The 15,197-nt window shown below is 42.9% G+C and overlaps 1 protein-coding gene across 2 annotated transcripts in view; it reads right to left on the bottom strand.

The window, feature by feature from the left end:
• Positions 1 to 44: 44 nt before the first annotated feature.
• atp1b2a (ATPase Na+/K+ transporting subunit beta 2a) overlaps positions 45 to 15,197 on the bottom strand; it is a 24,388-nt gene continuing 9,235 nt past the window's right edge. Inside the window, exons 2-9 of one of the 2 annotated variants that reach the window (XM_088073267.1) lie at positions 4,947 to 5,075; positions 4,493 to 4,597; positions 4,289 to 4,368; positions 3,946 to 4,071; positions 3,775 to 3,834; positions 3,465 to 3,491; positions 3,229 to 3,324; positions 45 to 2,216 (exon numbers count right to left, since the gene is read on the bottom strand). In XM_088073267.1, the coding sequence (XP_087929393.1) occupies positions 2,052 to 2,216; positions 3,229 to 3,324; positions 3,465 to 3,491; positions 3,775 to 3,834; positions 3,946 to 4,071; positions 4,289 to 4,368; positions 4,493 to 4,597; positions 4,947 to 5,075 (788 nt within the window). In that variant the 3' untranslated portion in view covers positions 45 to 2,051. The remainder of the gene's footprint in view (positions 2,217 to 3,228; positions 3,325 to 3,464; positions 3,492 to 3,774; positions 3,835 to 3,945; positions 4,072 to 4,288; positions 4,369 to 4,492; positions 4,598 to 4,946; positions 5,076 to 15,197) is intronic. The other variant, XM_088073269.1, reaches the window with a different exon arrangement.

A 15,197-nucleotide genomic window follows, 5' to 3' on the forward strand; every position in this document is an offset into this window, starting at 1 on the left:
GGAAGTGTCAGAGTTTGTAGTCCAGTTTATTAATGACACACGAGTTTGTGTTGTTTTTGTTTATTTAGTTTATTTGTTGAACATTAGGAAATTCTCAGGCAGGAAAAATCAACCAGTCACAGACAGGTATGACATCATACAGCCGGACCGCCTGATTGGCCGGTCTCTTCTTAAAGGAAGACGTTTGCCGAGTTGGGGGCGGGCATTTCCACGTGGCACAGAGTGATTGACAGGTGAGGAGACAGGTGTGTCACATGGCCTGGTTGTCATGGTGACAACAGTAAACAAACACGTAAACAAATCAACAACAAAAAAAATACACCTAACGATTTCTTGACCTGTAAACTAACTCATGATGTCACTAACTGAGTAACACAGTTGCCAAGGTTACGAACGCTGCGTCTGATTGGCTGTCGACTCCCTGAACTGGAATCTGATGAACTGGTTTCAGATGTTAAAATGGTTTCTGATTAACTGTTTTCCAATGTTAAACTGGTTTGTGACGTTAAACTGGTTTCTGATGTAAAAGTGGATTCTGATGTTAAACTGGTTTCTGATGATAAACTGGTTTCTGATGTTAAAGTGGAATCTGATGTTAAACTGGTTTCTGATGTTAAACTAGTTTCAGGTTTTAAACTGGTTTCTGATGTTAAACTGGTTTCTGATGTTAAAGTGGATTCTGATGTTAAACTGGTTTCTGATGTTAAACTGGTTTCAGGTTTTAAACTGGTTTCTGATGTTAAACTGGTTTCTGATGAACTAGTTTCCCGTGTTAAACTGGTGTCTGATGAACTGGTTTCCAGTGTTAAACTGGTTTCCAATGTTAAACTGGTTTCTGGTGTTAAACTGGTTTCTGGTGTTAAACCGGTTTCTGATGTTTAACTGGTTTCTGACGTTAAACTGGTTTCTGATGAACTGGTTTCTGATGAACTGGTTTCCAATGATGAACTGGTATCTGATCTTAAACTGGTTTCTGACGTTAAACTGGTTTCTGATGAACTGGTTTCTGGTGTTAAACTGGTTTCTGATGTTAAACTGGTTTCTGATGAACTGGTTTCCAATGATGAACTGGTTTCTGATGTTAAACTGGTTTCCAATGACGAACTGGTTTCCGATGTTAAACTGGTTTCTGATGTTAAACTGGTTTCTGAGGAACCTGTCAGACCCTTTCTGAGCAGCCAATCAGAGCCGGTCTCACCTGAAGCCACCTGGCGTCTCTGATGTTTGTGATGTCGATGTACAAAAACAAAACATTTCATAAATAAACAATAAATGATAAATAAACAGGTAATAAATAAATAAATGACAACGTGAATAAACAAACAGTAAACACATCAGCTGATTGATCCGAAGTTTGGTGCTCGTGCAGATCGATGATGATGGTGATGATGAAGATGACGGAGGTGAGGATCCTCCTGTCCGTCTGTCCGGTGACATCACAGCGTGTGTGCGTGCTGATTGGTCGGTTTAGTGTGTGTGTGTGTGTGTGTGTGTGTGTGTGTGTGTGTGTGTGTGTGTGTGTGTCTGAGGCTCAGCTGAGGACAAAAGACTGGAGGACATAATTCAGACGGTCAGTGAACGCATCACGACCCGACACATACAGGGACAGCAGACTGAGTGTGTGTGTGTGTGTGTGTGTGTGTGTGTTACAGTGTGTATCTGTGTGTGTGTGTTACAGTATGTGAGTGTTTCAGTGTGTGTGTTTGTTATAGTGTGTATCTGTGTGTGTGTGTGTGTGTGTGTTACAGTATGTGAGTGTTTCAGTGTGTGTGTGTGTGTGTGTGTTATAGTGTGTATCTGTATGTTTGTGTGTTACAGTGCGTATATGTATGTATGTGCTTCAGTGTGTGTGTTTGTGTGTTACAGTGTGTATATGTGTATGTCACAGTATGTGTGTGTGTAACAGTGTCTGTGTGTGTGTCACAGTATGTATGTGTGTGTTACACTATGTGAGTGCGTCAGTGTGTGTGTGTTATAGTGTGTATCTGTATGTTTGTGTGTTACAGTGTGTATCTGTATGTGTGCATCAGTGTGTGTGTGTTTGTGTGTGTTTATTTGTCGTTGATTCGTAGCTTGAAGGAAATCCGTCCGGCGAACTTGTCGCGCTCGCTGCCGATGGCGATCGTGTTGGAGTTGATCTTACACTCGACGTTGATGTCGGCGTTTAGTGACGCGTTCAGGAACTTCACGGCCACCAGCGGCTGAGTGTAGTTCACCTGAGACACAGAGGGACACGGAGGACGTGACATCACTGAGAGACATATGACATCACTGAGAGACATGTGACATCACTGAGAGACATGTGACATCACTGAGAGACATGTGACATCACTGAGAGACATGTGACATCACTGCAGCAGGTGAAGTCTCACCTGTTGGATAATGAGGCTCGTTCTCTGACCCACTGATACACACTGTGTGTGTGTGTGTGTGTGTGTGTGTGTCTGTGTCTGTGTCTGTGTGTCTGTGTGTGTTTGTGTCTGTGTCTGTGTCTGTGTGTCTGTGTGTGTTTGTGTAGTGTGTGTGTGTGTGTATGTTCAGTGTGTGTGTGTCTGTGTGTGAGTGTGTACAGTGTGTGTGTGTGTGTGTACAGTGTGTGTGTGTGTGTGTGTGTCCACTGTGTTTGTACAGTGTGTGTGTGTGTACAGTGTGTGTGTGTGTGTGTGTGTGTACAGTGTGTGTGTATAGTGTGAGTGTGTGTGTGTGTGTGTGTGTATGTGTGTACAGTGTGTGTGTGTGTACAGTGTGTGTGTACAGTGTGTGTGTGTATGTTCAGTGTGTGTATGTGTGTGTACAGTGTGTGTGTATAGTGTGTGTGTGTGTGTATGTGTGTACAGTGTGTGTGTGTGTGTGTGTACAGTGTGTGTGTGTGTGTGTGTGTGTGTGTGTGTGTGTGTGTGTGTGTATGTGTGTACAGTGTGTGTGTGTGTGTGTGTGTGTGTACAGTGTGTGTGTATAGTGTGTGTGTGTGTGTACAGTGTGTGTGTGTGTGTGTGTGTGTGTGTGTGTACAGTGTGTGTGTGTGTGTGTGTGTGTGTGTGTGTGTGTGTGTGTGTGTGTGTGTGTACAGTGTGTGTGTATGTGTGTACAGTGTGTGTGTGTGTGTATGTGTGTGTACAGTGTGTGTGTATAGTGTGAGTGTGTGTGTATGTGTGTACAGTGTGTGTGTGTATGTGTGTACAGTGTGTGTGTGTGTATGTTCAGTGTGTGTGTGTGTGTGTGTGTTACCTGAGCCTTCTTGCCGTAGTACGGGTAATACATGAGGTTGAAGGTTCCGTTTGGAGGAAAATAAACCAGAGGTCCGATCTTATCACTGTCCTCCTTCTACACACACACACACACACACACACACACACACATACAGATCAATACTTGTGATCAGTCATCAATAACCTGCAGTTCACACTACAATCGTAACCAGGAGAGCTTCTGTTCATGTTCTACGTTCTTTCTACGGTTCTTACCCACTCATTTTTGTCCACTCTGTACCTCTGATGATGGACGGACAAAAAGACAAGCATGAGAGACAGACAGGTGTTTGCAGACAGACAGACAGGTGAATGGACAGAGGTGGACAGGTGATTGGACAGACAGACGGACATGTGAGTGGACAGACAGACAGACAGGAGAGTGGACAGACAGACGGAAAGGAGAGTGGACAGACAGGTGGACAGGTGAGTGGACAGACAGACAGACAGGTGAGTGGACAGACAGACAGACAGGTGAGTGGACAGACAGGTGGACAGGAGAGTGGACAGACAGACAGGTTCTGACCTTGGCTCCACAGGTGACGTACGGAGACTGACGGTCCTTTCCCGGCAACATGCCGATGACCTGTAGAGACAGACAGGTGGACAGACAGGTCAGAATGTGTCTGTCTCTGAACTGAGTGCTGAGGTCAGAGGTCAGAGGTCAGTGTGGTGTTTGGGGTCAGAGGTCAGTCACCCGGTTGAGCTTGATGAGGACGCAGGGCTGTCCCCGGCTGTAACCATAGAAACGATCCGAAATCCCAGAACAGTCCTCCAGCATGGTCCGGTTAAACTGACAGGAACGCTTGGGATTGTTCCGCACCTGAACACACAGACAGACAGGTAGAGAGACAGACAGACAGACAGGCAGGCAGACAGACAGGTGGAGAGAGACAGAATGACAGACAGAGAGGTAGAGAGACAGAGAGTGAGACAAACAAGTGGAAAGAAACAGACAGATACAGTAGAGAGTGAGACAGACAGGTGGAGAGACAGACAGGTGTAGAGAGGCAGACAGGTGTAGAGACAGACAGGTTTACCTCTCCGCTGTCCTCTTGAATGAAGTATTGATCCGGGGTGCAGTTATCATTAGTCTGAACCTGATAGCTGTCGTTGTACGCTGGAGACAGACAGACAGACAGACAGACAGGTTGGAATAAATAAACATGATATTTGTTTAGTTGTTTCTCTAAAAATAACGATCTATGACATCATTAAATATAATTAATTAACGAGCGCCTTACGAGACAGGAAGTTGTTGAGGTTCTGGATGAAACCGTCCCAGCTCTCCGTGTTTGACACCGAGAAGCTGATCTCCAGCTGATCGCCCTTCGGACGAATCATCATCCCTGAAACAGAAAACACTCATTAACCAATCACAGGCTGAGCCTCGTTAACCAATCACAGGCTGAGCCTCGTTAACCAATCACAGGCTGAGCCTCGTTAACCAATCACAGGCTGAGCCTCGTTAACCAATCACAGGCTGAGCCTCATTAACCAATCACAGGCTGAGCCTCGTTAACCAATCACAGGCTGAGCCTCATTAACCAATCACTGGCTGAGCCTCGTTAACCAATCAAAGGCTGAGCCTCGTTAACCAATCACAGGCTGAGCCTCATTAACCAATCACAGGCAGGATGTGTTCTGTTTCCTGGAGTGTCCAGGTGGTCCTGCTTCAGGTGTGTTTGTTTTGATTACCTGGAGTGGCCAGGCGGTCCTGCCAGGTGGGTTTGTAGTCGTCGAGCGTCAGCAGCATGATGTACATGGTCAGAGCGAACATCCCGGCCAGGAACAGGTAGAAGACCAGGTAGAAGAGCAGGATGAGACCTGAGGAGAGAACGGGAGTCGTCATGCTCTTCTGCCTCTTTTCATGTTTGATTTTTCCTCCAACTGATTCAATTCAGACTGATTCATTCAAACATTCACGCCGAGACTCCGTTCACACCTTAATCAACTTTCAGGGTTTCGTTCAACCTTTAAATCCCACTCATATGTTGAGGTTTGAAGAGCTGTTTGGGTTCTGGTTAAGATGCTGTTCTCTTTAACTGGCGGTCTCACAGACACACACACACACACACACACACACACACACACTTTTCACAGGTGTCTGTGACGTTTACAGTTTATCTCTCAGGTGTTGTTCAGCTTTTCGCTGATATTCACACTAACTAGACTCGTTCACTCTCCTCTGCAGAGCAGCATCAGTTTCATTCAACAACATTCACACTAAATAAACGTATTCACACTTTTCCAGCGTTTCCTGCTTCTTCTCGCACAATAAACCGGCTCCTCAGAGCAGAATCAGCTTTTCAACATGCAGCGTTCACACACTATTTCAGCTCAGTACGATTCTGTCGTGATACAGTGAAGGACGTCACCTCCTCCTCTCTAAATATCATCTTTATAATCCTCTTGAGATTAGCCCCGCCCCCTCAGCCTGACCTACATTCACTGTTGGACGAGGGGGGGAGGGGATAATCTGTCCCTCTGTCTCCGTCTGTCTCTTTGTCTCTCTGTTGGAGACACACACACACACACACACACACACACACACATATATACACAAACATACATATGTGTATGAATATATGGCAACAGAGAATCCTGCGCTCTGATTGGCTGTCAGCTCTTACAGTTTACTCTCTGAGCTCGTGGTTACGACACGTTTGGTGTTAAAGTGGTGGGATCACCGCCACCAAGCAACGCCAACGCGGACACTACTCAGTGTCTAGAGGCCATCGAGGCTAACGGTTAGCATGCTAACGGGAGAGTCACGTGACGCAGAGGACAGAGATACGGAGATGAGGACAGAGATGAGGACAGAGGACAGAGATACGGAGATGAGGACAGCGATACAGAGATGAGGACAGAGATACAGAGATGAGGACTGAGGACAGAGATACAGAGATGAGGACGGAGGACAGAGATGAGGACTGAGGACAGAGATACAGAGATGAGGACAGCGATACAGAGGACAGAGATACAGAGATGAGGACAGAGATACAGAGATGAGGACGGAGGACAGAGATGAGGACAGAGGACAGAGATACGGAGATGAGGACAGAGATGAGGACAGAGGACAGAGATGAGGACAGAGATACGGAGATGAGGACGGAGGACAGAGATGAGGACTGAGGACAGAGATACAGAAATGAGGACAGAGGACAGAAATACAGAGATGAGGACGGAGGACAGAGATGAGGACAGAGATATAGAGACGATGACGCAGAGGAAAATGACGTTTCTTGTTAAAAGTTAGACAACAACTCAACGCAACCACCATTTCATCGACTGACGTCCGAAACGAGAATCCTGTAGCGTCTCTGAACACGTCAACACATGAACAACAAACACGTCAACAACAGATCAACAGACACATAAACAAACATGTTAACAACACATCAATAACACATCAATAACACACAACAAACATATCAATAACACATCAATAACACATCAATAACATATCAATAACGCATCAATAACACACAACAAACATATCAATAACACATCAATAACACACAACAAACATATCAATAACACATCAATAACATATCAATAACGCATCAATAACACACAACAAACATATCAATAACACATCAATAACACATCAATAACACATCAGCATGTCAGCAAAAACCTCAACATGTCAAAAACACGTAAACAAACACATTAACAAACATGTCAACAAACGCGTGACATCTGGAGAACTCTGAGCTTCCAGAACGTGTACGGAGACGAGGTCTTGAAAACCAAATGAGGGGGCAGAAGAATCTGCCTGGAAGCTCCTCAAGGACCCTTTGATTTTATTCAAGGAGCTGTCAGTGCTCCACCAGGGTCCCAAGGAACATTTTCCAAGACTTTTCCAGAGTCTCCAGGACCTGGAGGACTCCTCAGTGAAGGCATGTTAGATTTCCAGGACCTGGAGGACTCCTCAGTGGAGGCATGTTTGATTTCCAGGACCTGGAGGACTCCTCAGTGGAGGCGTGTTAGATTTCCAGGACCTGGAGGACTCCTCAGTGGAGGCATGTTTGATTTCCAGGACCTGGAGGACTCCTCAGTGGAGGCGTGTTAGATTTCCAGGACCTGGAGGACTCCTCAGTGGAGGCGTGTTAGATTTCCAGGACCTGGAGGACTCCTCAGACAGTTAGATGTGACCTGGAGCTGAAGCTGTTAACAAGTTAATGTCATCAGACGTGTCCTCTGCTGCAGATTAACGGGATCTGGTCCTGATCCTGGTCCCGATCCTGATCCTGGCAGAAGGGATGGTATCAGCAGTGATCAATGATAACATTTAATCAATGATTGATTAATCCGTTGTCGATCGATAGGCTTTTTTCGCCGTCAGGTTCTACTCGTCCTGCTGCTGGAAGTTTTCAAACAGCTGATACTGTGAGAAACAAGCAACTTTTTTATGATTTAATACAAAATAATAATAATTGATCAATTGTTAATTTTACCAATAATTGATTATGGAAAGCTCTTTCAGTTTGTAACCTGAATCAGCAGATAGCAGCTTTTGAGTGAAGCATCAGAATCAGCCGACACGCTGATTTCTGACCAGATCATAAGCTAGGAGGGGCAAAAAAACATGTAACGTGATGAAACCTGCGACCAGACCCGCTGTTGTCCCGGTTTAGTGAAAACGGTCCCTCATAAACCGGAACACGACGGGCCTCAAAGCAGAACGAGGCGAATCGTGGAGTCGGCGTTCAGCCGCGACAGCTCTTTAAGTAGCTCGGTTACAGCGTATCGGTGAAACTCTCAACCAGCAACACCAGATTTAACTCGGAGTTATTTCTCCCACAAACTCGTACCCGGGGGCAGTATTGTATCCGGAAATACGGCTTATAGGGAACCGATCTGAAAGCAGGTTTTTCATTGTCTTACAGCCGTTGTGTTGTGGAATATATACTTAAATCATAAATCATACTCGTGTGCTAAAACAAAAGTTATCTGTGGACGTTTTTAAAAAACACTGAATAATAAATGTGATTTTTGCCTGAAGTAAATGTTCCCTTAATTTTCACCTGAATGCAACATTTTTTTTTTTTTGACATTGTTTATTTTTATTTTGTGAGAGCATTATAACACAGTGCTTACTTTCAAATAACATAACAAGTTATTGTTGCCGCACACAATTAAAATTTTTGTTTAAAAACAAGAAACAAAATACAAAAAAAAATTGAAAATTGAAAATTTTGAACACTAAACAAAATGGGAAAGATAGACATATACAAAAAAGCAAATAAGGGAATGACCACCAGGGAGTTTTGAAATAAGATATAAGAGACACAAACTGCTCGTTAGACCCAATAAAACATTCAATAATAAAATATATGAACAATATTACAGGGTCAACCATCTGATACTTCTGTCTGTTCAGGATTAGCATATCTAACCCGTTTGGCCCACCGTTGAATAAATGTGTTTTTCTGAAGGCGAAGGGAGAAGGTAATCTTTTCCACGAGATAAATGTCATTTACTAGACTTATCCACTCCTGTGTTGTGGGTGGGTCAGGAAGCAGCCAGTGCCTTGTAATGGCTTTTTTACCAGCAGTTATTAAAGTACCAAATAAGTATTTATCAGCTTGCCTGACCTGTAGATCTAAATTTCCTAGAAACAATGTGGAAAACTGCATCGGTAGTTTAAAATTAAACATGCCTCCTAATGCTTTGTGGAGCTCTGTCCAGAAGAGTTTAACCACTGGGCACTCCCAGAAAATATGCCAGTGACTGGCTTCCCGGTGTCCACACTGTCTCCAGCACATAGCTTCCCCTCCAGTAAGATGTGCCTTTTGTTTTGGTGTAATGAAGAAACGGACCATACACTTCCATCCGAACTCTCACCATACATGAGAGCTGGTGCATTTCCACTGGGACTGGCAGATGTCGAGCCAGTCCTCTTCAGGTATTACCAGATTACCCTCTCTCTCCCATTTTTCCTTAACATATCCTGTATTGTGGGACTTTTTAGATAGTAGACCTTTATAGATTCTAGAGATGACACCTTTATTAGATTTACTTCGATAAGCGTCAATAAAAATCATCGTTATCGGATCATCAAGGTCTGTTTCCTTTCTGATATGTTCAAAACGGTTGCTTACCTGGAGTAATCTAAAAAAATCAATTCTTTCGAGACTATAGTCTTTCGACAACTTTTCAAAATTTTTGAGTTGTCCCTTTTCTGTAAGAGAGTAGTATGTTGTTATTCCTTTTGAAATCCATGATTTAAATCCCTTATCTATTGTGTTAGGCCTAAACTCCGGATCGTAGGCACACCATTGAATTATTTGTAATTTATTACTCAATTTATACTCATCTCTTATCATATTCCAAATTTTTAACTGCACTTTGATCCATGGGTTCTGTATCTTATCTACAAATCTTCCCAGACGTTTGTGAGGTAGTACTGCTTGTATTGGAGGGTCAACCAGTGTGGAGAGTTCGATATCTTTCCATCTGGCTTGAAAGGATGGGTTACACAAATTAATTAGGGGTCTAATTTGAGCTGCATAATAATAATGTTTAAAATCAGGTAGTGCCATTCCCCCTTGCTCCTTTGAAAGCTGTAAAGTTTTAAATCTAACTCTGGGTTTTTTACCCTGCCAAATAAATCTGGAAACAATGTTGTTCAGTTCAGAAAATTGTTTTGAGGAAATTTCTACAGGGAGTGCCTGAAATAAAAACAGGTACCGTGGGAGAATATTCATTCTTACAGAATCGATTCTGTGAATAAGACTAAGGAAAGAAATTGAATTCCATCTATTTATGTCTTCTTTAATTTTCATTAAGAGGGGGCCGTAATTTATCTCCGCCAGTGTTCGAATTCTTTTTGGTAAGTTTATTCCTAGATATTTTAATGAAATCTGATCCCAATTAATATGGAATTTCTCCTTAAGTTGCTTTGTGGGTTGATAATTGATAGGCAAAATTTGTGTCTTTTGTATATTTAATTTGTAGCCTGAATAATTACCAAATGTTTCTAGAATGACCATTAATTTGGGTAGTGAATTAGAAGGGCCACCTTGTGATCTACTCCGTTAATGCAGATGCCTTTAATATTATGAGTCTGTCTTATCCACTGAGCTAGAGGCTCTATATAGAGTGCAAATAGCAGGGGCGAAATTGGGCATCCCTGTCTCGAGCCACGTTCTAGTATGATGATATCTGAAAGGTATCCATTTATTTTTAGCTGGGCCGATGGTTTGTTGTATAATGTGCGGATCCCTCTAATAAAAATATTGTCCATGTCGAATCTTTCTAGAACTCTGTAAAGGAAAGGCCAACTTACTGAGTCAAAAGCCTTCTCAGCGTCTAAACTAACTAGACAGGCTTCAATATTATTTTCTTGGACATGATGTAATATGTGTAATGATCGTTTGATATTGTCATGAGTCTGTCTTTGTGAGATAAATCCAGTCTGATCATTGTGTATGAGCTGAGGGAGGACCTTATCCAGTCTTCTAGCGAGGATAGTAGTATAAAGCTTATAGTCAACATTTAGCACCGAGATAGGTCTGTATGAACTGCACTCTAATTTATTTTTCCCCTCCTTAGGAATTACGGAAATCACTGCCTCATTCCAGGATGGGGGCATTTTAGCATCTTTTAATGTCGTATTACAAGCTCGGAGAAGGATTGGCACTAACTCAGCTTTAAATGTCTTGTACCACTCTGAAGGGAAGCCATCCGGGCCAGGTGATTTGTTTGCTTTCAGGGTGGTAATGGCCCTATTCAACTCTAACTCGGTTATAGGGGCTATTAATATTTCATTTTGTTCTTCTGATATAGCAGGTAAATTGAGAGATTTTAAGAAGTTATCAATTTGTGGGTCACCTTCTAATTGGGGTTGTGTATACAGGCACTTGTAGTATTTTCTGAATGTTCTTTGTATTTCTTCTTGTTTATACTGTATAGTTTTAGAGTCTATATCTTTTATTTTGTATATTGTGTTGTCTGCCCGTTGCTTTTGCAGTTTTCTCGATAAGATTTTTAATGATTTCGCTCCTGACTCATAATAAGTTTGTCTTGTAAATATCATCTTTTTTTCAATTTGCTGTGTATATATAATATTTATTTTGTTTCTAATTGCTTTTATTCTAGTTAGTGTTTCCGGTTTTTGTTCTCTTTTATGTTGTGTCTCGAGATCTTTCAATTCTTTATTAAGGTCTATTAATCTTAATTGTTTTTGTTTCTTTTCATAGGCACAGAATGATATAATTCTCCCTCTAATAACAGCGTTTAAGGTATCCCATATTATAGCTGAGTCGACTTCTCCATTATCATTTTCTTCAAGAAACCTTTTTATTTCCTCTCTCATTTGGGTTTTAAATCCTGGATTATTTAAGGTATTGGTGTTCAACCTCCACAAAGTTCTGCCCAGGTTATCAATAATATCCACAGTACAGGAGAGGGGAGCATGATCAGATAAATCAATACATCCAATTTCGCATTCACGTATTCTATGACGATCTCTCTTTAATACAAAAAAATAATCTATCCTTGAATAAGCATCATGTGGATGTGAGTAAAAAGTATAATCACGGCCTGACGGATAGAAATCCCTCCATAAATCTAGTATACCAAGTTCTGCCATTAAAGCATTAATTTTCCTATGTAGTCGCGTGGTAACCGAGTTTTTAGATGAATCCTGTTTTGGATTAAGACGGATATTAAAATCTCCACCACATATGACGACCCCTGTGCCCTCAATCATCAAATCAAAAATGTTTCTATAAAATGGGAAGTTACTTCCAGGGGGAGCATAAACATTACAAATTGTTATAATTACATCATGTATTTTTCCTGAGACTACTACATATCTCCCTTCCTTGTCAGATGTCTCTGAAATTTGTTCAAATGGTATTTGTTGTGAGATCAAAGTTGCTACGCCTCTCCTGTGGCCTGATTCATAAGATGAGTAAAAAACCCTTGAGAAACCCATTCTTTTAAGTTTTTCATGTTCCAGTGGGGTAAGGTGTGTCTCTTGCAAAAGCACAAACTGCGCATTCTCCCTTTTCATTTTTGTCAATATCTGCCTCCTCGTAGCTGGGTTCAAAATCCCATTCACATTAAGAGAGATCACTTTAAGGATTTGCCTATTCATTGTCTATTACTGTGGTCTACATTGGTTGTCACACACCCAAAAATCTCTCCTGGTGTCCCTAGATGTACGTGTACTAAACCAATCTTTCCCAAAAAACACGAATGAAAACGATATAAAACAATCTGAAACAGAACATCAGTAGAACAGTTCAGAACAATTGCTTCCGATGGTGAGGCTCGCTTCAAAAGAGCCTTGTGGGACCTTGTAAGATCAAAGCCCTCGTAAGGGAACGTCCCACTTTGCAGTAGCGGGGCCCTGAGATGTGGCTGCATTTCAGCCAGAGTCCAAACAAAAAATAGAAAAATAAACAAATCGAGGATGGTTTGCCTAACAAGTCCCGTTTCATCTGATTAAACAAAGAAATTAGAAGTGCAGACTGTGATCAGACGTGGGTCCAGTCCAGGTAAAGCAAAACTCTATGGCAGTTTTCTGCACGCTTAGTCAGAACAAAATGAAATGTAAGCTACATGTTTCACTATAAAATCAGGTAAGACTTATCTGTAAAGTGCGAGGCGATGATCCATCGATGATCAGTTAGTGTCTTAAGAAGGCTGTCTTCTAAACTCCTTCAGTCTGTCTTTAAAATGAGAGCGTTGATGTTTCGATTGTGTGCTGCCGTCCACAGCGACAGGCTCCTGATTTCCGACCTGATCTCCTCTTCTCCCCGCCACCTGCCAGGTAGACAGAAGCTGGATCTCCTCTTGGTCTGGTGTGGTGGGGGTCTTCACCACCGTAACTGGAAACCCTCGCGCCGACATGTCCCTCGTAGCCTCCGCAGCACTCTGGAACAGCCGGGTGCCGTCATCATAAAAGATCCGCATCTTTGCAGGATAAGGTGTCTGAAACTTTATTTGTTTTTCTCTCAGCACCTTTTTGGCTTCGATGTATTCGCTGCGTTTCTTTAGCACCTCAGGAGGAAAGTCTTGGTCGACATAGAAACGAACGTTGTCACAAAACACTTTCTTTTTCTGCCAAGCTCTCTTTATCACCTCTTCTTTCATCCGCCAGCTACCAAACCTGACCACTATGGACCGAGACCTTGACTGTGCCGGTAGGCTTCGGTGCCAGTGCTCGATGTGCTCGTTCAATTTTGAGGTCTTCGTCATGTGAAAAACCAAGTGAGGTTTTCAACAGGTTATCCAGGAAACCAGCCATGTCCGTGCCCTCTTTATCTCTCCGTGCTCGAGCTTCCTGGTCAATCAGCCTCGCTTCCAAGCTAGCCTGGCGCTGTGTTAGCCGCTTGATTAACGTTGATGTTGCTTGAAGCACGGTCTCCGTTTCGTCTATCCTCCCTTCTACTTCATCCAGTCTGTTGTTTGCTCTCTTTATCTCGTCTTTAATGTCGGAGAGTTGCGCCGTTGTCTCTTCTGAATTCACGAATTTCGTTGAGGATACTTTTCAAGCTAGCTTCGGGGCTATCTTCCTCATGTGGCTCTAAATCCGGAGAGCTGCTTCGGCTGTGTCTCGAGTCTGGGTCATCTTCTGTTAAACCCATGCTTAATCCACTTCTAGTAGTAACCCCTTTCCTCATTCTTTTATTAAAAAAAAAAGTCCACCAGGATTGACAAAAATCAAGTTTTAGGGGTTAATTTGTAAAACCTTCCGGGAGCTAAAAATGTAGGCTGTCATCCTCTCAGTACCGCAACCGGAAGCCTCCCTGAATGCAACATTTTAAAGAAAAAAATGTTCTTCCTGGGGGAGCGTGCCCCCGGGCCCCCCCTGCAGGGTTCAGGGTATTTGACACCTTTGTTACCTATTCTGAGTTTGCAGGTATGAACAGAGACCTGATCACGTGAGCTGATCGCTTGTATCAATATCGGACATCGGCATGTTTCATCACATTGATTATCAGCAGAATCTCTGACCCGACGACCTCACTGTCACTGGGTTAGTAACCCTAACCCTCACTGGCAGAAACGTGGACTCGCTCTCAGCACCGTCCGTGACCTCAAACGTCTCATTTGGAAACAGGAACAGACCGATGACTCGTCTCCTGATGTTTCCGATGATATTTTGGCCGACATGGATCTGTTACTCAGAACACACGTGACCTGATAACGCACACACAGCTGAGGTATTAACATGCTGTACTGGTCTACAGTCATACCAACGTGTGTGTGTGTGTGTGTGTGTGTGTGTGTGTGTGTGGATAGATTACAGTCCAATCAACCTCGTCTGCTTAATCCAGATTAACACACACAGAAACATACACACCCTCTTGTCTCTGGTGGCGTTTACTTCAATTTATTGTGTGCATGCATCAGAGTGTGTGTGTGTGTGTGCGTGCATCAGAGTGTGTGTGTGTGTGTGTGCGTGTGTGTGTGTGTGTGTGCATGCATCAGTGTGTGTGTGTATGTGTGTGTGCATGCATCAGTGTGTGTGTGTGTGTGTGTGTGTGTCCTTCAGTCACCATCAAGGCCAAACAGTAGCTGCACTGATGCATGCTAGGAAATATGACATCATAGTGCAGTTATGTAAAGCTGAGCGACCTCAGAGCCAATCAGACGTCAGCATCATGTGTCTGTATTGTGTTATTTTAGACAGCATGCCGGCACCACGGAAACTACAGGGCTTTAACACAACAGCGTGGACCTCTAGAGTGACATGTAACATACGTGTCAGCAGCTGTTTGTAAACAATAACAATGACATCATCTGCCAATAACAGTCATTGATCGTCTGTGTTATACGATGATCTCGTCCTCTGATCGGAGCGTCAGCAGCTCTGCTCTCACAGTTTGGGGGAAAAATCTGCTTTATTTTTTTCTTTGAAAATTTTGGATGTTTTTAAGGAAGACATTTAGGCTATTTTCTTCTTTATTTCTTTTTCTGCTTGAATAA

The sequence above is a fragment of the Plectropomus leopardus genome, chromosome 23 (assembly GCF_026936395.1).
Source record: "Plectropomus leopardus strain MGB_pleo_1.0 chromosome 23, ASM2693639v1, whole genome shotgun sequence".
Classification (NCBI taxonomy): domain Eukaryota; kingdom Metazoa; phylum Chordata; class Actinopteri; order Perciformes; family Serranidae; genus Plectropomus; species Plectropomus leopardus.